Below are 21,753 nucleotides of genomic sequence, written 5' to 3' on the forward strand. Positions count from 1 at the left end.
CTGTTTTTACTGACTTGGAATTGTAACTACAGGTAGGTTAAATGAACGGGAAATATTTCCAAATATCTTGTCAAGCTGTATATCATATCTGGGAGTCATGAAGAAGAGAGAGAACCTTCATAATTTCAGTAAATTCTAAAATTCTCCCCTGATAAACAAGGTGGTCCTCCATATTAAATCATAATATCAATATTATAATATCATATTAAAGGGTTCAGATAGTTATCATTTAACAGTTCTTTAACTTTCAAATATGTAATATACCCACATTTAACAATTTACAGTGCATACTATTTATTGTATGAAAAGAACCATACATTGTTTATCTATGATCTGTTGCACGCTTTTCGAGCTACTCTCTCATTATAAACATAAGAACGTAGCTTAATCGATAAGATACATGATTGTATACACTGATTGCATAGTGTTTCATGTAGCTAGAGAATGTGATTACATCTATATACTCTTCTTGATATGGTAAGATATCTCTTTGAATCCTCTTGAACTTGATTTACTCCGATTTTTTTCAGGTTAGGGTGACATTTTCATCTGTAGTTGGTGCTACATCCGGTCAAGTGACTATGACGCTATATACGAGTACATTTGACTACAAGATTTTATAATAGGTCAGTAGTAATGTCTAGTGTCTCGTATCTGTGGCCGTGGTATCTGACCATTCCTGCAAAAAAAGTATTCTGACATCAGTGTATAGAGCTTTAGAAATGATATACAACATCAATCAAATACACAAATATGTAGGTGACAATCACATATTTCAATTTTTAAAAATTGAACATAATCAAACTAAAAATATATAAAATTCTGAATAATTTTGTCTATCAAATGAAAATGAAATGGTTCATTAAAGTTTAAACTTTGAAATCATGCCAAACTACAGTAAGATTTTTTTCTATTTATTATTCTTTTTATGTTCATTGATAAGTTCCCTCTAACAAAGCTATAAAACGGTGTTATTTCCACAACTGCAAACTTGAAAAAAAAATATCACATCATGACGCAGCGTTGCTTTTTTACTTTTACTACAAAAAAAACCCCTCTCTTTGTTTTATGGAACAATTTAAAGACTCTTCAAAATATTTGTGATAATAGAAGCAAATCACGTATGAAAATACCTGCCTTTTTGAAAATAGAATTCTAATTGATAAAATGTGTAATAAAACATACTGTGCATAACTGAAGGAAAGAAATATCTTGCAAAAATAAAAAAGTGCAAAACCTTCCATAAATGACATCTGTATATCTTGTACTTCAGTTAAAAATCAAATTACTTCGTGATCAAACCACCCCTTGATAGTGTGTTCAGTAATTAGGAAAACATATTTTGTTTCCATTATTTTAAATAAAAATGAATATACCATACTCACGTATATAAATATGAAAGATTCACCCTATAAGTTTTAAAGCCTTATCACATTAAAAAAAAATGTTTCAATTTTAGCATTTTCAAGCTAAACAGGATAACTGATGCACAATCAGTCAAAAGACTCTATCAATAATATTCTTTTAAAGGGAATATGAAAAAAAATATTACAGGTGATGTGGAAAAGTTGGAATATGAGGAAATATGTATTTTCTTAAATCGTTTTTGTGCTTTTTTTTATATCAACAATTAATTGTCTCTTGATTTACTTCTTTATAAAATTCACCATCACAAGTTGTGAATAAGCTTTTAAGAACGAATATTAATCATATTTTTAACACAACAAATGTATTATCAAAGTATGTCTTTGAATTTTTTATACTTTATTTACTGCTGTCAGTCGTAAAATATTTACCAATATGGCGGATCTTTCCGATGTAAACTGTTAAAACTCTGGTCCTGAGATTCGAAAGCTCGGTTATCATACTGATATGCTGGCTTCCCGTCGTTGTCTCCCTTTCTTCCGGTATACACATGATAACTGCCTGGATCATCTATAACACCTTGTGGTCTCCTGTTTGAATGATTAAGCTATGTCAAGACAAGGCATTTCTTAAATGAGTAAAAATGAAACGTTAAAAATATGACGTACCTGTGTATGTTCGCATACACTAAACGGATTTTTGAATACTTAAGAATGTTTAATTGATGCTTATCGCTATTACAATGGTATAAAAAAAGGAGAAAACAGTCTAATGTTTGCTGGGGTTTTGTTTATTTTCCTCTCGTATGTGTTCGCCTTGGATATTTATCCTCTACCAAGTGGGCTCAGTTTAACGAAATGGAAAAGTTTAAAACAAATCACGACAACGTTGAAGGTCCCATAAAAAGCATATTGCTCTTTCATGCCTTCACCCTTTCGATCAGCTAATTATGACAAAGAAAGATGAGTATATAGGTGTTTTTATATCCCTTGATGATCTGCACTTATCTCACATGTCCTATAACTCAACTGTTTTAAATTAAACCTTATTGCCGTCCTTGTCTCGGACGTGTCGTTCCTATGAGCAAAAGACATTACAACTCCTCCAAGGCAACTTTATGTATGTTTATTTTTTTAATTTGATCACTGTTCCTTATCCTCACCTTTTTCATCTACATATAAATATACCAATCCCTCTTGTTTACGCTTTAGGTACAGATTTTCGTTAGAATACCCCCCCCCCTCCCGAAGGTTGTTGTCTGTCGAGTTTTTAGATACAGTTATATATACCCGTCCCCGGACTGTTTTCAGGGAGGAGGGTTGGGGGGTTAGTAGAAACACTTACTTATACCCGTCCCCCGAAGTTATCCTGTCAGCGTAGGGTCCACTCTGTCTGATATAATCATTACTATACTGGTGATCTTTCTGGGGCGGATCAAACTGTGAATAGGATCTCTGATTCGCTGCTTTTCTACAAAATAAAAAATGAAAACTGAACCTTCCATATTAAAGATTAACTGACAAAAGCAGCTGTACAAAAGCCGCTTAATTAAGTATGTGTACAGTATCCCCGTACTACATCGATCGTCGACAATCGGGATGCAATATACGTTTATATAACCGTTTTCTGACATTGTCATTGTGCTAATTCTTTTGTATAGGTTCTCTCTAGTATATAATTTGTAAGATTTCCAAACTTTTTTTTAGTGGGAGGCAAACATAAGAGATAATTTTTTCTTCATGAAGTAAAGCAAAGATACCAATGGACACATTTCTTCGCTATGGTACACATATAAGTATATACAGCTAAAAATCTTCATTGGGTATTTCTATTTGTGTTTATCATGGCAGAAGCAGTTTCATTCCCCTGTAATCGAAGATTTGGAGGCATATAGTTTTTGCAATATCCGTCCGTCTGTCTTTTCTTCCGCAAAAATTTTAACCTTGCCCATAACTTTTGATTGGTTGGAGTTGTGGTGTTCATATTTCATAAGTGTTTTTTCTTGTGACAGGACCATTTTTCGGGTACCAACGTATTTGACCTCTTGACTTTGGAGATTGACCCACTTTTGCAAAATTTTTCCAAACTCTAACCTCGACTATAACTTTCGAACAGCTGGTGCTAGAGCTTTCATACTTCATATGTATGTTTATATTGAAAAGACTTTTCCTTGGATATAATATATTTTTGACCTCATGATCTTGTCCTTGGACTTTGACCTACTTTTGATAAAAAAAAAAGTTAACCTTGGTCATAACTGTTGAACAGTTGATGCTAGGACTTTCATTCTTTACGTGGGTATATTTTGTGAAAAGACCTTTCCTTGGGTTTCAATATTTTTTTACCTTGGAGATTGACCGACTTTTGCAAAATTTTACCAAACTCTAACCTTGGTTTTAACTTTTGAATAGTTGGTGATACGGTTTTTGTAGATTTATTTTGAAAAGACCTTTCTTTGGATATAAATACATGTATTTTTGACCTCATGACCTTGTCCTTGGAGTTTGATCTACTTTTGAAAATTTTAACATTGACCATAACTTTTTAGTGGTTGGTGCTAGGGCTGACATATTTCACATGTGTATTTTCTCGTGCTTCCCTTGGGCACCATTTGACCTTGATGTTCAACTTACTTTTTAAAAACTTAAACCTTAGCCATAACTTTTGAACGGTTGGTGCAAGGTCTGTCATACTTCACAATTACATTCCTTGAGATAAACCTTTTCTTTGGGTACCAACATTTCTGAGAGTTTGACTTGCATTTGAGAAACTTTACTTAGCAATAAGCTGCCATAAGGGGGAATAGTGTTTCACAAACACATCTTGTTTTTTTTTTTTTTTAAACTTTATTAACGTGTGTACTCACGTTATTCGTGAATACTAATAAAGTGATTCTCTGCAATCCTTTTTCTAAGGTTTTTATTATGTAAACTTCATGATTCATTACTACTTTAATTTACCTTTTTTGGTTTTGATTGTGTATATATGAGCAGCAACAGATTAGAAGTAATCCGAATGCGAGGAGTCCAAGACAGCCCGCTCCGGTCCCTATCACGATCTTCTCGTACATGTTCAACTCCCCCGTCCCTAAATAAAAAAATAGAGGGACACAGAGTCATTCAATCTCTACCATCGGCTCATACATTCACCTCTGTCGTCGGCTCGCGTATATCACAGTGATAAGCACGAGAAATAGTGCGTTTGTTTTAATTCATTATAATTAAATGTCTGGGGTAATGATAGTCCTTAAAGATAGATAGATATTTATTAAATAGATATAAAACTATGTTTAATTTGAAATAATCCTTGAAATCCTATGTTTTTAACGTTATGTCAAAAATCTTGACGCGAGCCCATTGCAGAGATGTCTGAGAGAGGAACGAACGACAATTCTGCATACTAGAAGAATGAGAGTCATTATCAAGATATTAATTCTGGTAAGCCTTATATCATGTTTTATTCTTATATATAACATAAAACTGAAAATAACGTTATATTGAAAATTATCAAAATGAGAATAGCAGGCAATTTTCGGGTATGAACTCAGTAATTATAACAGTGTATATATAATAGGAATTACAATGCAGGTACATTTATATGTATCGACCTTTATTCTTTTTGTATATTTTGTGTTAAACTGAGGAATTATCACTATTTGTCAAAATCAACTAAAGATACATGTATATATACGATTTAAAATTGACAACATACTTTGTCCATGAATGTCTCCAGATTTTTCAAACCTTCCTCTTTTAAGGTTCAATGACTTAAGTTGGATAAAAGACTTTTTTTACTCTTTAAAATTATGAACTTAAAAATTTTCTGTCAATTTTTCCCCGCAAGGTACTTTGAAATTGGTTGCATTCTTATGATAAATAATGATAAATTACAATTCTTTTCGAAAGTCATTAACACTAAGAGAAATTTCATAGAGATGAACAGAAGGATGGCGAACCTTAACGGGAGAATGTACACGTTTCGATTACGTACATTTACATTGCAGAGAATTCGACGTGAGTATGGGTGACCACGTGCTATTGGATAAACACGTGACATTGTATGGTCCCTCCAATCTGTAGCCAAACTTCTTACAGCCAATGAGAACCTCTGTACCAACGGTTGTGTTGTAACTACTGAGGATGAAATCCACGTCGGACTCGGGTTTTATATCCGGGCAAGCTGCAAATCAATTCATAAATGATAAATGTATTTTTCTGTTATATTGTCTGATATTAAGCAGATCTAAGCAGACTATGTCACCCTCGCTAAAGTTGCTACTATCATTGGTTGTAGGACAAAGACAATTGTAATTTAGGCACATGTAGAAATTAGGGATAAAATTTTAATTTGAGAGGAAACGACGCGTCATACAGTAACATCAGATAAATAAAATGAAACATCAACTACATGTTTCACATGGACTTTTTTGTCTTGTTAAAGTAAGGTTTAACTTCTCTGAATTATAGCACTTGTAAGAGGAATGGTAAAAAGGGGAATAACTCCCGTAGTGAATGTCGTGAAGAACTTTTTACTACAAATTCATTCCTTTCAGAAATGTTTTCCTAAAAAAAAAAGTGGGAAATTAAAAGAAATCTGTTTAAAGTGAAAAGGAAATATGCCGTTCTAGATGTGTAACTTATCAGTTGACTTCATACAAGAGTAGTAAGGACCACAGAGATAATATAATGTTTTTTTTTCCTTGTCAATAATTCACTCTCAAGGATATATTTACGGTTGAATTTTCTTTTCAAGAAAGCTTTGAATACTGATATCGCTATATGCTTGACTATAAGTAACCTATTCCAAAATTACATTTTGCCTTTCTTTTTTTCTTTTTTTTTTTTCTTTTTTCTTTTTACAAAATTATTTAAAAATTATTTAATCACTTGTTTATTAAGAACGACAACTCTTATCTCCCTCTCTCGTTCCCGTTAGACTGAGAAATGATTACCTGTTTATTATCTGAGGTAAAAGTGGGGTCAAGAGTGTTGTTTGTTTTTCAACTCATGAATCATAAAATTTAAATTTCTCCGTTTTGACATTTTAAGCCTGACGTCTCTAAGAATTTTAAATCCCGGGGGTGTTACTGAAAAAATGTGCCATAATTATGTGTACACTAGTAACGGTCGAATGGTTCTTATTTAAGACAAAATTTACCGGAGTTTGACAATAATGACCATTTTTAAATTTTACATGTGTTTAACAGTGTATTTTCTTAATTTCAATCATCCTCCATTTTCACGTTTATATTCTAACAAATTTATCTCATAATAATTTATATATTTCAGTAAAATTCTCTCATACCTATATAACAGAATTATCAAATACAATTGCTCAAATAAGAACGGATGATCGATGCCAGAAAAAGTACTTCAGTGCTCTTCATTCATTTACTCTTTCAAAAACATATAAATGGTTCAAAAGGTACATATACATATTTTAAAACAAATTACGATGCAGTATCACTCTCCCTCTCTCTCTCTCACATACCTCCTTCCCCAATCCTCCACACACACACCCTTAAAAAACGAAGGTGGGTGGAATAGATATAGGCCTATATTTGATAATCCCCGCAAATACATATATCACCTCCTTAAATATATCTGTACCTTCTTTAAATTGCTCTCTCTCTCTCTCTCTCTCTCTCTCTCTCTCATTTCACAAAATTTATAATACAATGGACTCTATACTGATCCCTTGCTATCTATTATAGTTTTATACAGCATGAAAGCGAACTACTCTCCAGTTTATCATTAAGCATGCAATTAATCAAGGGTCACCATATGTCGTTAGAATAGCATTAAATTTTGGACAAGCTGTTGCTTAGCTATGATCTAAAATCTATGATATTTACATCTAATTGTTTATCCTCCACTCACTAACAAAAAAATTATAATTATAGACTGGTCTTGTGATGGAATACCCCTACACGTTCATACTTTTGTTAGAAATCCTATGAAAAGTTTGACCAATAGGGTTCCTAGATGTCAATTTATCGGAATTCCTAGGAAATACTTAAATACCATCAATCTTCCACGCTGACGGTTTGAAAGAAGACATTAAAATGTTTCTTTCTGTTGCCTTCCGAAATGGTACGATAAATACTTGTCATTACATTATAAAAATCTCACAGATTAATGAAGTCAGTTTTTTTTCTCTCGATTTCTCATTTGGACAATGAAAAATGAGGTTTACTTCAGTTGTTTTGCAATTTAAATCATTAATGATGCAAATAATTTGCATAATTTAAAACGCTTCTGTGTTACTGAAGAAAAATGGTCCCGAAATATAACAGTGCTTATAGTGAATTTTCCCTAACGTAAACTCTATCGTAATAAAAAGATTAATATTTTCACTCAATCAAACTGATACATATAACTATATATGATATTATCCCCTTGGGTAATGTGGCTTCAATATAGTGTTAATCATTTATTAATATTATTTATTTATTTAATATACTGCTATTTGTCCGTACACAATCTAAAATACATGTATGCTCTAAATGGTAGAAAAATGTGGGCGTGGCATTTGAAACTGAAGCCATGTTTTAAAGGAAAGACTAATATTGATTAGAGTCCAGCTGTTTCATTGACAAATGATATCAATCTACGCACCCTGTGGGCACGTAGTACAATTGTACACAGCTTGTGTTTTATGTCCAGGTATGTCCCATATAGAAGTAAATAACGTTGTATCTGTATCATCACAATTCAACATGAAAAAGATCCGACAGAATCTGGGGATGGATAGGGGGTGGGGGTTGGGTTGAGGATTTGGAAGGGGTGTCATATGCTTTAATTCTGATGTAGAAAAATGACAAATGATTTACAATTTTAACTCCCCCCCCCCAACTTTCACATTTTTAAAGTTGTTCTTTGAGTCTGGACTAATGAGTGCTATCATAGGTTTTAATGCTCTTTCAAATAACATTGAAAAAATGACAATATCTTTAATCATGTTATCTATTTTTGGATGACCTATCATTTAGACCTTTAAATAACATGACATTCTTAAAGGGCAACTTTGATTAAAAACAAACAAAGCCAACTTATGGAGTAATCTCGTAAGTAGGTCTGAGACAGATTATTATACATAATCTTATTGACTTCTTAAGTTAAGTGGTTAAGAACTTGGTTTGATATTAAATAAAACACACTTTGTACTAAACTGCATGGTCAACCTGTTCCGGCTCTCCGCCTCGGTATAAATACATTAACCTTTAACTGTCGTGTAAGATTCATTATTTTGTAAATAATAACATAAAAATGGAAATAGTTAGAAAGAAAAACAAGTCATTAAACACCTCAGATTGTACAATTTAAATAATTTACTTCTTCTTAAACTCCAAATATCATGTGTTTAAAAAAAAACTCCATTTAATTAAAAAATAAAAATAAACTGTCCCTTGAATGCATTCAGGTGCAAACTCTTCACTTAGAAATTATATTTATGAATTGCAAATTACGCAATTTTCGGTAAATAATTAAATGCCAATAATAAAAATGCGTTGCCTAAATAAAAAATGAATAAACACTTACCCATATTTTCGGTCCACAGGTTAACTGTTTTCCTTCACTTGCAATAAATTTTCGTTGTTTGGACCATACCCAATTCTAAGTTTATAAACTATGTAAAATAAAACATCAGCGGACACTGAAAAATGTCTCTTCACACTTTTTTTTTCACCTGTGTTCAAGCGTCTATGTGACAAGAATCAAAACATTTCATGCATGGTTGGTTTTCTGTTGTCATGTTCAATAAAACTCTTCAGGGTATATGTCACAAGTTGACGAATATATAAATTACTTATTTACACTTTTCATGACAATTAATTATTTGTAATGAGTTATATTCTCATAAAACATGACATACACGTTATGAAAACTTTCAATATACGATGTGAATATAGCGTTCATGTACACTTGTCAGGGCAATTCAATTAATGTCTAGGGCCTATATACAATGCCGTAATTTACCGTTAATCGTAAAATGTTCATGGTACAGCAGTCATAGATATTAAAAAATTAAAAGCAAATTGAGTATCGACCCAAATCAATCTTTTGTAGGTAATCATTGATTTTATTATGAACAAGTTTTTTTTTTTTTTAAAACACAAAAATGTCTGATAAAACCTTTAAGAGAGGTCAGCATTTTTTGAAATAATCCCTAGCTCTTGTTACAAGTCTTCGATCAATATTTAGTCAGCCTATACTTGGAGTTTTAACCTTTTGAATAAATCACTGTGGGGTCTAGATTTTCTCATGGAGGAATAAACTCGCATAAAGCCTATTTACACTTCCTGTATCGTGAAAGAAATAAATCCTAAGTACAAATCAAATACGAAAAATGAACGTCTCTCTCTCTCTCTTTCTCTCTCTCCTTGATTTTACTAACAGAAGAACAATGTTAATAAAACCTGAACTTCATCAAACTTATGAAAATAGAAGAAATTAACTAGCTTTCTTCTTAAAGCTTGCTAATTTCTTTCAGCTTGTACTTTTCCGTTTTTATAACCCTTGCAAACTTTTCCAGCGTCCGGTTTATAAACATGGAGTCGGGTACAGGCAGTCACTTAGCATTTCACACCCGATGGATTTCGACAAAAGGGAGCATGGACATGACATTCCCAGTAATTATAATGCTATCACAGATCAGTCAAAGTACAATACAGAGGGTTGTAGACGATGTTACGGTTAGGGGGTCGACCTGTTAGTGTATGGGAATAGAAGAGTTGTCCTTGTCAATTTTAAAGTATTTCAGCTATTAATGTAATTACGCTTTATATTTCATTTTACATTTCAAGGGTCAAGAAATTTTAATTTATTTTTTTAAAGGGGGAGGATGTGAGTATAAACAATAAAAAGACCCAGCTCATTTGAGTTTTTTTTAATAAATCTGAGAAGGGAGGGGGTTAGGGCTTTTGTTTATCTTTTTCTTATCTCCCCCCCCCCTTTCTTTAAATAATTGTCTATTTTTATCCTTAGCTGTATATATTTGTATATATGTATCTCCTCTACCAGTGATCTGGTTTTGAGAGAATTAAAAAAAAAAAAACAAACAAACAAACAAACAAAAAAATTCCTGTAGGTGGAAGGGGCAAGGTTTACCGAATAAACCAATGTTATACACCGAATTTATCAATAAGCTGGGGGAGAGGGTGCAAAAAAAAAAACAAAAAAAACAAAACAAAAAAAAAACAAAAAAACAAAAAAACAAAAAAAAAAACAAAAAAAAAAAAAAAACGAAAATAAAACAAAAAAAAAAACTTTAACACTTACAAATTCTTACTACAAAGCAAGAAGTTTCCCACACATACATTGTATACGGTTTTAAATTTCTCACTAGGTCCCATTTTCCTCTGTGTGAGGAAGGGGTCAAAGTTATTTTAACGGAACTATGCTAAATACATTCCTCTAGAAAAAATTAATAGAGAAGGATCTACCACGGGAAGAAAAAAAAAACGGCACTGACAAAATGAACCACTTCTACATGTAAAAACAGCAACAATAATGAAATTAAATTTTATATGTTCGTCGCATGGCCGTAGGAGAAGTTTTTTTGTGCCCTCCCCCCTCCGGACCAACTGAAATTATGTGAGTGTATCTTGATGAGTTACAGATCAAGTTTGCATTTCGTTCCGCTTCATTGATTTTTGACGGAATTACCGCCTTTTCAATTTTTGCGGGTTTTCCGCAATTTTCTTCTAAACGCTTGTAGATATTGAGCTGATTTTTGGTATGTGGCTTTACCTTGATTAGTTATAGAACAAGTTTGCATTTCGTCCCGCTTCATTAATTTTTGACGGAATTATGGCATTTTCAATTCTTAACGGGAACGGAACCAGATTACACTTGCCGGTAGGGGACTAGTATTAATGCAATACTCTCAGAATGCTTGTTTTACTATTCGACATATTTTATAATCAACTTTCATACATTTCCATCCATTATGATTTATTTCCAGAAGCAAAAGGTAACCTTTCTAATGATACTTAACCACCACTCATCATACGTAACAGCAACGGAACCACAACCAACCTATGATAATATTGTGGTATAGTATGAAAAGTTAGACCACTCAAATTTTACAGATGCACTTAGAGTTCGAGTCTGAATTAGAGTTATCCCCCGTCTTACACACACGCCGGGATATAACGTGTGAAACGCACACTAATATTATTAAATCTAAACAAATTTGATTTAAATTTTACATCAATTCGCTCGTGTCAGAATCACTGAGCCTACAAGACTCAGTATGAGTTCATCTGGTCCAATTTACAGAAGAAAAAAAAAGCTTAAACCTAATACAATATGCTGAGTCCTAATTAATTCAATTCCAAGGAAATCCAATTCAAGCATAACCTAACAAAAAACAAAAACAAAAAACAAAAACAAAAAAACAAAAAAACAACAACAACAACAAAACAACAAAAAAAAACAACAAAAAAAACAAAAAAAAAAAAAAACACACCAAAAAACAAGAGTATTGATTTATTACAAGTAACATACAAATATAGGTGCATGGTTACTCGATAGCTTGATTTCCGATGAAGACAACAACAGAATCTGTGTACATAATCCTTGGAGGATCGAGTCTGAGCGATTCTTGAAAGACTGAGAGAGACAGAAAGAGAGAAGACAGAGATAGTCAGAGAGAGATTGGTAGAGATAGAGAGAGAGAGAGACATATTTTGAGAGGAAGAGAGAGAGAGACTGACGGACAGAGAAAGAGATAGAGGAGAGAGACAGAGAAAAAAACAGAGAGAGAGAAAGACATAGAGATAAGCAGAAGAGAGAGAATAAGACAGAGGGGCAAAGAGAGATAGAGAGAGAGACAGAGAAAGAGGCGTGAAAGAAAGGGATAGAGAAAGAAAGAAAGAACAGACATAGAGGGACAGAGATAGAATGAGAAAAAAGAGATACAGACGAAGAGAGAGAGAGAGAGAGAGAGATATGGAGGGAGGCAGACGGAGAGAGAGACAGAGAGAAAGATAAAGAAAAATAATAGAGATAGAAAAAAGACGTGAACAGACAAAAAAGAGACAGAGATATAAATAGACAAAGAGAGAGTCAGAAAAAACAGAGACAGAGAGATTAAAATAGACAGAGACAGGCAGACATACGGACAGAAGAAAAACACATTGAGAAAGAGAGAGAGAGAAAGAGAGAGAGATGGAGATAGGGATAGACAGATACACAGGGAGAGAGAGAGAGAGAGAGAGTCGGTGTCTCTGTATGTCTTTATCGTTCTCACTCTACCAGACACAGTTAGGTGACGTAAAGTAGTGCCAATTAACAGCTCTGGTTCCTTCTTAGTACAAAATTCTTTTTTGTGTGAAAGAAAACAGTCTTTTTGTACAGAAATTGATTTTGTAACGAAGAAAATTAAGTTGCAAAATACTCCCACTGACGCCTAATCCAATGATATAAAACAAAATATACCCAGGCAGAGGCAGATTAACAGTGTAGTCTTTTTTTTCTCTTCCTCGCTCCTCTTCCCGAACACTCCTTGAATCTGTGATAAATACATAAGCTGATTTTCGATTTTTATTCGCCATAAATTTGTCTGTTTGAAACCCATCTGCACCTATTAACTTTTGTAGTTTTATACAGAAACAAATACATGTATAACCAAGTATAAAACATTGTAAAACTCGTGGACTGATTTTTCTTTTCGAATATTAGAAGCACATACTAGTATATGTACATACATCTTATGTTTGTTTGTTTGTTTGCTGTTTAGCGCCCCTCTCGAGAATTTTTCACTCATATGGAGACGCCACCATTTGCCGTTGGAGGGCTGCAAATTTTGACCTATACTCGGCACTTACGGCCATTGAGCAGTGAGGGATCTTTTCGTGCCAGCACCTACTGCGACACGGGACCTCGGTTTATACGGTCTCATCCGAAGGACCGGTCTCCACGTCCCACAATGGTATTCGTACCCGCGACGTAAGGATCAACTCCTTACTCCGCGACTGTAGAGCAGACGCTCTAACCACTGCGCCACGCAAGCGACCATACATTTTATGAGTTATCTGGAACAAGATAAATGGAGGCATTATTTGTTGTGTGAGAGGGAGTGAAAGAGAAAGAGGGGGAGGGGTAAATTAATAAAATTCCAGCTGATTGCACGCACATATCGTCTCATGATATTTCACAATTCTTGTTCTCTAAGCTGTCAGCCGTCCAAAAATCTTAGGAAAATCAAAAAAAAAAAAAAACACACTCGCAAAAAGATATTGCTCTTTTTTTCATTCCTAGGGGTGTAATGAATACTGAATTAAGATCTCCTGAAAAATGTCTGCCTCAAGCTTCTCTCCTCCATTTCTTTGGCCCTTGGAGACTCTAGAATAATTTTTCATCTCCGCCATACCACCAAATAGCGTAATTCAAAGTCCTTTGTGGCTGAGAATTCCTCTGCATTTGCAAAGAGCATATGCCTGCACTTAGCGATCAATATCAACTGATGGAGCGGTAAAAATAGCAATAACTATTCTACGATTTAAATATCCCATGATACCTAATTATTATCGACCACTAGACGGCAAGTCGTAAAACATTCAGATAATCAATGCGATTGTCGTAAAACATCAAATTGTCCTTAAACAGCACAGACAAGATTTTGCTATTTCGTGAACAAAAACCACTTAAGTGTCACGGTCCGTCAAATGACCATTTATCATTTCTATGAAGACTTTTATGTTTGCTACTTGGAAGCTTATACTCATTAAATGATGCGCTCCTAATCTTTCTTTTATCATTTACTTAAAAAAAAATCATATAAAAAGATCCTTACGGAAGCTAAAATTGTACAGAAGGGTCCTTCTGGTGTTTTTGTTGTATTTTTTCTTTGTTTCGAAAATAATTTTTTTCTTCTTTCTTTTGAAAAGATAATGCTTGATAGCTTTACCAGATTTCTCTTTATTATAAAATTAATTTGTATGACATTTTTATAGGATAAACAGAAAAATACATTAAAAATACATGGGAAAAAAGAGTTGAAAACACCCCCAACTAATTGTAATGATTTTTCCCAAACATTGATAGCTCACTATGGACCAATCACGTGACCTTCAGACACAGCGACGGAGGTTCTTTCTGTGCCCGAAATGTCAAGCATTCCGATATATACGAATTGCTGCACTTCCAGTTGTCATGGTAACGGGGAACACTAGAAGAGCACTTTGTACAATGGAGGTGTCGGGACGATTGATTTCTGATGTTCGCCGCCAGTCAGTCGCATAAATCATTCCCCATGCGCCGCCAAACTTCCAGGTTTCCATGGAAACGATTCCCAAAAGATAGATGGTTTACTGAGACGTTTTTAGGCCACAAGATCTGTCGGCGAGATTTGGTGCGAGAAAAGTCGAGTTTGTTTTATTTTGTTCTTGATTTAAACGATCGTTTTTTTATTTTTTTTTTTTTATTTTTAGGACATATAAATCATATTTAAGTTACTTTATTTTCATCATACGGATATTATCTTACATGAATGGATTTTTTTCCCTGATTATATCATACGATACCTATATTCCACCTGATTAAGGACAGAAATGGTCATGAAAATCGTAAAAGTTCCCTGGAATGATGAGTCTTTATTATGGAGAAGTTTCCGGTTTCACGCAGTAGCTGCTGTCATTCTATATATCTAACATATAACCGAGGATTTTTTGTGACTAATACCATGACTGGATTTCATTAAACAGCTTCTAATAAAGGAAAGACAAAAATAGCCCAATCAGAGTAAATAGACTTGTTATTTGTGATGATTTTTACTTAAATTTTATAAATCCAACTATACACTGTACTCACATTCAATATTTGTGAAAGCTGTTATGGATATATTGTATACAGCACGACATCTATATGAACGTATTTTTTGTTCATAGATTAATGCCTTTTCCAAACAAAACTGACGGCTGACTTGAAAATACTTAACCTATGCGCTAAAATGGAATTATAAGTTGTAAATTAGAGAATACGGGGGGTTCCTCAGAAGAAAATCGAGTTTATTAATTAACGCGACCAAAGATATCAATTACCCATTTTCCGGCAAATATTTGTCCACTTGTCCCTGTTTCTGTATCTAATTTCTCCCAGATATAAATGAGTTTTTGCGCACAAATCTGATTAGGAAAGCTGGACCATATTGTAGCTGACACAGTATCGGGCTCGAAAATCGGAAAATGTTAATAATAGATGATGTCCAAACACTTACAAAGATCTCGAAATAACACAGGGTCTAGTAAGTTTGCGCTACAGTATTTAAATTTTGCTATATATTCTTACCCAAAATGCACAACTTTGAGTAAGAGGTCTAAATCTAAAATAAACATGACCAACCAAACATGCACATCCAGCAAGGCATGCAGTTTTATTTCGGACGAAGTCGAGCAGGTGCTTGAAAATCAAGTGCAGTGCCTACCCCCCCCCCCCCCCCCTCTACAATTACATGTAATGTACCAAACAAGTCAGTACACTCTAAATTTCAATGATTCTAGTTAATACAGGAAGTTTACATTTAGTTTTTCACCTCATAAAAGAATTCAGCCCCAGTCCAGTGCAAAATTGTCTGAATCGGGAGGGAAGATTCTATAATTAATTATTTTGTTTCAGCCATGTTTTGTTATTGCTAGAGCTCGGAATACGCATGCTCGACTTTACGGTAGGGCATTCTGAGAATACTGCTGTAGATAAACTGTATCATGTCGATTTCGTTTTGTAATCTGAAATACATATAATCTAAAGTTTCTTGTTTTGTTGTCTAACCAGTACATAAATGTACAAAAAGTAACAGTAACTTGGGTTAGGTCTTATAATGCCAGGACTGTAGAGATCAGTTATTTCTAGAATTATAATAAATACGTAGCTTTTCTAAACTACCTGTTTGAATCTCTCCTACAAACTTGGAAATGTTTGCCGGAAAGGCCCAAAAGGATGCGATGGCTTCAAAACAGTATGACACTGAAATATTTTTAACAAGGTAATCTCTTATTTTTCACCTCAAAATTGAAATTACAGTAAACTACAAAGTGCTTAAAGAACAGAAAATGCGTTATGCCATTGCCAATTTGAAGCCCACTCTAGATCCATCACTCTGAATTGACCCCCCCCCCCCCATCAACACTACCCCACTGTACAATTGTGCCTTCCTATTAATATTTAATCGATTCAGCAACTTAAACAAATGGTTCAGTTATTTACCTCTGTCTTTTTTTAAAAATGAGCTTGTGAACCTCAACTTTAATACAGTTATGATACCTTAAGGATGTTGGCTCCCCAGTCAGTAACAATAACTCTAAAAATTGTTATTTAATTGAATAAATCTCAAAAAAGAAACTTGAAATTGATTTTTCTTTTAAATATGATTCAAGGTTCTGTGAAGTTTTAGAAATGATCTTGCTTAAAGTAGACATTCGAACCCCAGAAAAGTAAAAAAATAAAATAAATTACATTTTTAGAAAAATTGAATTTCCCTTAATCTTGCTTAAGATACCAATGTTTATTAAAATGAAATAAAAGTGGAAGTGATCAGTGATGCCCTGCAATGATATCCACATGCTTTTTACACTATTACTCGACAACAAATGAAATTAATAGAAGTTAAATACCACATAAATATAGAAAAAAAAAGCATTTTCCCAAAATTAACGAAAAATAGATTTTTTTTTTAAATGTGAAAAGTCGGCGGCGTGAATTTTTTTTACTTTTAAATTTCTTAGGGGTAGATGAGGGAAGATTATGATTTTCCTTATTTACTTACAAATTATACATCCATATTATTTTTTAAATAATAAAAATGGTGTATAATACAATTAAACGATTTGAAAAACAGGATTCTCCTAAAATATGGTTGCTTCTCCAGTCATATGCAACTTATAAGTGAACTTATTCATGATATATGACAACGTTTAATAATAATTTACATGCCAATTGTATATGTATTTCTTTATTTCTTCAAGAGGAAACAAATGATATCCTCAAAGGATACACCAGAATCTTGAAATTTTATATTCTATAAAAAGTGTCCTGATATTGAATTGGGGGATAATAATGGCAAACAAAATACATACAGATGAATCTTTCAACTTTATTGGAAAAAATTCTCATTTGAGATGTGGCGTGTTTCATTTCAAAGAGTAATCATTTCATTGATTGAAGTCTATGAGGTAAATATAAATTGTTATTGTGGGATGTCTATGAAGTCTTAAATCCTTCGGGGGGGGGGGGCAAGGAGGAGGGGATACATAATGCATTAATTTTAGAAGAAATGGTGAAGGAGACCATGATATCTCAACATTTGTTGAATAATATTTGTATTTTTGAGTTAATTGAAAATCAAATAGGGGTGTAATTTTTGCCGAGAAAAAAAATAACTAGAGAGATGAAAATTTAAAATTCGCCATAAACAATTCTTGGAAACCTGTTTGAAGACATTGAATAGTCGGTGACAATATTGTTTGGCAAGTCAAGTGCAGTGAACTCGGGCACGATAATAAAGATGCAATATTACAATGTCATTTGATACTATGTATATATGGTTTTTGTTTGATATTACAGTCGGCTGATTAGACAGGTATTCACAGGCATCGTAGGTATATATAAGTATAGATATGTGAACATAGATTATGGATCTCCGAGGCCAAAGTGTGAAGGTATTCAACCTGTTTTACAGCAGCTGAATATTATTAATAAGCAATTTTTTTTTCTATTTGTAGGAAGAAGATAATAAGTCTGGTCCTCATAAATTCTCCGTATAATTTTAGGTACCTCCTTACATTAAATTGAAGTTTGCTTCAGGGTCATAATTCATACAACTTTAACATCCAACATTCATTGCAGAAAAAAAAAATTCTCATTAATATCACAATTTTTTAAATTTCTAATATTTTCATGAAATGATTAAACGTAAAAATATTATGTAACTCATGTTTTATTCGAGATTCAATTTTGCGTAATTACACGAGACCGTCTATACTAGCGAAAATTTCATTCTCGCATATAATTGTATCATTAAAGATTATAAACAACAAGAACCAATCTGAGAGGTTTTTTTTCCCTCGCGTATAATAAATACCAGATTACTTTATCGTAGAAGCGATGTATCGCTTAAGTTTGGTAGTTAACAGTATTGATGACATCATGTCATTGTGTGTTTTATTAAGAGGTAAAATGAAAGGTGAACTCATTTTGAACAACTACCAAGGACATCAACGAAAGGGGCAAGTAACTCAAATTCATTCAAGAGGAGTTATTTCCCTTGATTAAATGTACGCTAAAACGATATGCCATAATTTCATCTACCATGGCCCATTTTTATAATTTATGTTCAATTCAATGGACAATGATAATCTATTCTAAAAATCTTTTAAATAATAGATCTAGAGCACGCATATCAACGATTTTTTTTCTATTTTTTTTCTCTTTTCTTATCGTTGTTTTTTTTTCTGTTCCTTGAACAAGCGCACGCATGACGTTGACTGGGTGGATATGCTTAACATCGTGGAATGTCAGGTATGCCATCAGGGGATGAGCGATAGACAGAGATATATAGATAAAGGACACATTCTTACTTTGTGTACAGACATTTAACTCTACGGCTTCAATGGGTTTATAAACAGGAAAATTAGATGAACCCCTTGATTATGAGTCGCCTCTGTTTGAACTTTTTTTTGTCATCCAGCAAAAAGTTAATGGATTTTTGGATAAGTGAAATTATTACCTTATTTATGGTTTAAAAGAATGCAAATTCTCGATTCAGCAAAAATATTTTCTTAAAAATAGCAGGCTAAATAATTTCAAACAATTTACTATTTTTAAAATTAAAACTTCATGGATCCCCCCTCCAAAAAGATCCAAAAGAATTGTCGACACTTCAAGGCAAAAAGGTATCAACAAAAAAGGGGTGTTAATCTTAGTGCTATACCAAAAATCTTTAAAGCTAACGTTGTGGACCAATGTGGTGACCTGAGTTGTGGACAAATGTGGTGACCTGTGTTGTGGAACAATGTGGTGACCTGAATTGTGGACCAATGTGGTGACCTGAGTTGTGGACCAATGTGGTGACCTGAGTTGTGGACCGATGTGGTGACCTGTGTTGTGGAGCAATGTGGTGACCTGTGTTGTGGAGCAATGTGGTGACCTGTGTTGTGGAGCAATGTGGTGACCTGAATTGTGGACCAATGTGGTGACCTGAGTTGTGGACCGATGTGGTGACCTGTGTTGTGGACCAACGTGGTGACCCGAGAAAAAAAATGACCTCGAATGACTGGGTTTACTTGAATTAAGGAACCTATTATATAGGAGGATCCAAAGGTGGTGGAGGTCAACCAACCCCCCCCAACCCCCCGCATTATCTTATATTTATTATTATAGAGATAAAGAAATGATTTCAAAAAAAATTACTAGGCAAGCTTCTGAAGTCTTAAAACTGTCTTCAAGTATCCCTAAGATGTTACGTGCACAAGTAAAGGGGTGTAAATGTGATCGGAGGGATTGTGAAAACTGCCTAAACGGTTCTGTGGTGGATTTCACGATCCGCCTATGCATTAAAGCCTTGCTCTTGTTTCTGAGGGGCATTTTCAACTGATGTTTAAATCCCCCTTTAAGTCAAATTTAATTCCTCACTTTCCATAAAAAAAAGTCTTGATTTCATCCTTTTTTGGCCTAAGGAGTCACTATATAAATTACAAACACAAATACATACACAGATTTTCATAACAATTCTTTGATTACTTAGATTTACATCATGTTTTCATTTCTTTGAAAATTTTGTCAAAGTAATAAATAAATTTACTCAACTTGGCTAAATTTTTTTTGGCTATCCCCATTCCAACATTCCTCTTTCATAAAAAAGATTTTCTTTTCACAGAATTATTTTCCATTTATATTGTACAAATTTGATTTTATTAGACACTTTTTCTACAAAATGAAAAGCTCGAGTTTATTTATGTTTTTGTTTCCATGCAGTTTTTTTAAAGGGGGCGTAAAAATCTTTTTAAAAAAGTCAGAAAAGAAGGTTTTTAACAAATAACAAATCAATGTCATTAACCGGTTTAACCTGTTTAATGTGATATGTAAAAAATGTCTGAATCGAAGGATAGAATTTAAAAAAAAAATTAAGTTCCCACACTTTTATAAGTTTAAATTAATTATCAAGATCCGCTACAGTTAAATTTAGTAAGAACATAGGTGGGAGTACCTCGAAAGTTTTACCGCTGTGTAATGAGATTTTTTTTGGTCAAATCTTTGATTGAAATAAAAATCTCAAGTCAAAATGTACTTTTCATTGTTTATTTGCAAAAGAACTTTATACGTATTTCAATAATGTATCTTTATATACGTATCAGAAAAACACTCTTATCCCGTGTTTGATAGAGATTCTCTCGCCTTATCGTGAGAACAAATTAAGTTCGGACTTGATTCTACTTGTGCTGTTGACAAACGATTACGGCATACCTCCATTACTGCCCCGCAGTAAATGGAGTTTCCGGTCCTGTCAAAACAAGTTATTTAAATTCCTCTGAACAAGGTTTTCCAAATATGTCCTTTATGTGGTTGTCAGATGTAACATTTTATTTCTGTTCATCATGCTTTGTTTGATTTAATTCTCTCACCAGTAGATTACTCTAAGCGCGACTTTGTTTAAAAGATGCCAAAGTTAACTTTTTCCCCATTATTGTCCCAAGTTCGAGTCTTTATATATAATTAATTAGACCCTGACGAACTCGGGTTGTAGCTAGCGAAAATTTCATATTAAAAGGTATAGTGTATTTAGTCTGTTATGTGGATAATTTTTATTAAATGAAGGGTGCATGTACTGTACGTGTTCATAAATTGACGTATTTAAAATTTAGCGCAATCACTGCATGGTATTGAGTTGTTTGCGTAATCACGAATTAGCGCTACATACGATTGTATTTATTAATGAATTCTTAGCGGTATTCATGAATTAGCGCATCGCTGTCAGTATATCACGGGTCTAACAAATGAGAGTCAGACAGTGACAGGGAAAGAGACAAACAGAGAAAGGGAGACAGACAGACTGACAGAAAGGGAAAGAGATACACAGACAGACATACATACATACAAACAGACAGACAGGGATACAAACGATTGACTACAGAGAAAGAAAGACAGACAGATAAACAGACAGGCTGATAGACAGGAAAAGACTCTGACAGATAAACAGCTAGACTGACAGACGGACAGCTAGAGTGATAGACAGCTAGACAGACTGACAGACAGGGAAAGAGACTGACAGACAGGGAGGCAGACAGAGTGACTGACAAAGACAGGGAGAGAGACTGACAGACAGACAGACAGACTGGCAAAGACAGGGAGAGAGTCTGAGAAATAGAGAGAACGAGTGAGATTAAAAACA

General features: G+C 33.6%; 1 protein-coding gene across 1 annotated transcript; it reads right to left on the reverse strand.

The window, feature by feature from the left end:
- Positions 1-277: 277 nt before the first annotated feature.
- Positions 278-8,993, reverse strand: LOC133198590 (uncharacterized). Its single transcript, XM_061334654.1, has 6 exons — positions 8,907-8,993; positions 5,356-5,544; positions 4,326-4,452; positions 2,710-2,835; positions 1,797-1,955; positions 278-679 (listed from the first exon to the last, which is right to left on the reverse strand). Exons 1-6 carry the CDS (start codon positions 8,908-8,910, stop codon positions 628-630), a joined length of 657 nt encoding a protein of 218 aa, XP_061190638.1. The 5' UTR covers positions 8,911-8,993; the 3' UTR covers positions 278-627.
- Positions 8,994-21,753: the final 12,760 nt, after the last annotated feature.

The sequence above is a fragment of the Saccostrea echinata genome, unplaced genomic scaffold, assembly GCF_033153115.1.
Source record: "Saccostrea echinata isolate AGI-Se365-2 ecotype Australia unplaced genomic scaffold, CSIRO_AGI_Sech_v1 ptg000033l, whole genome shotgun sequence".
In the NCBI taxonomy this organism is placed as follows: Eukaryota; Metazoa; Mollusca; class Bivalvia; order Ostreida; family Ostreidae; genus Saccostrea; species Saccostrea echinata.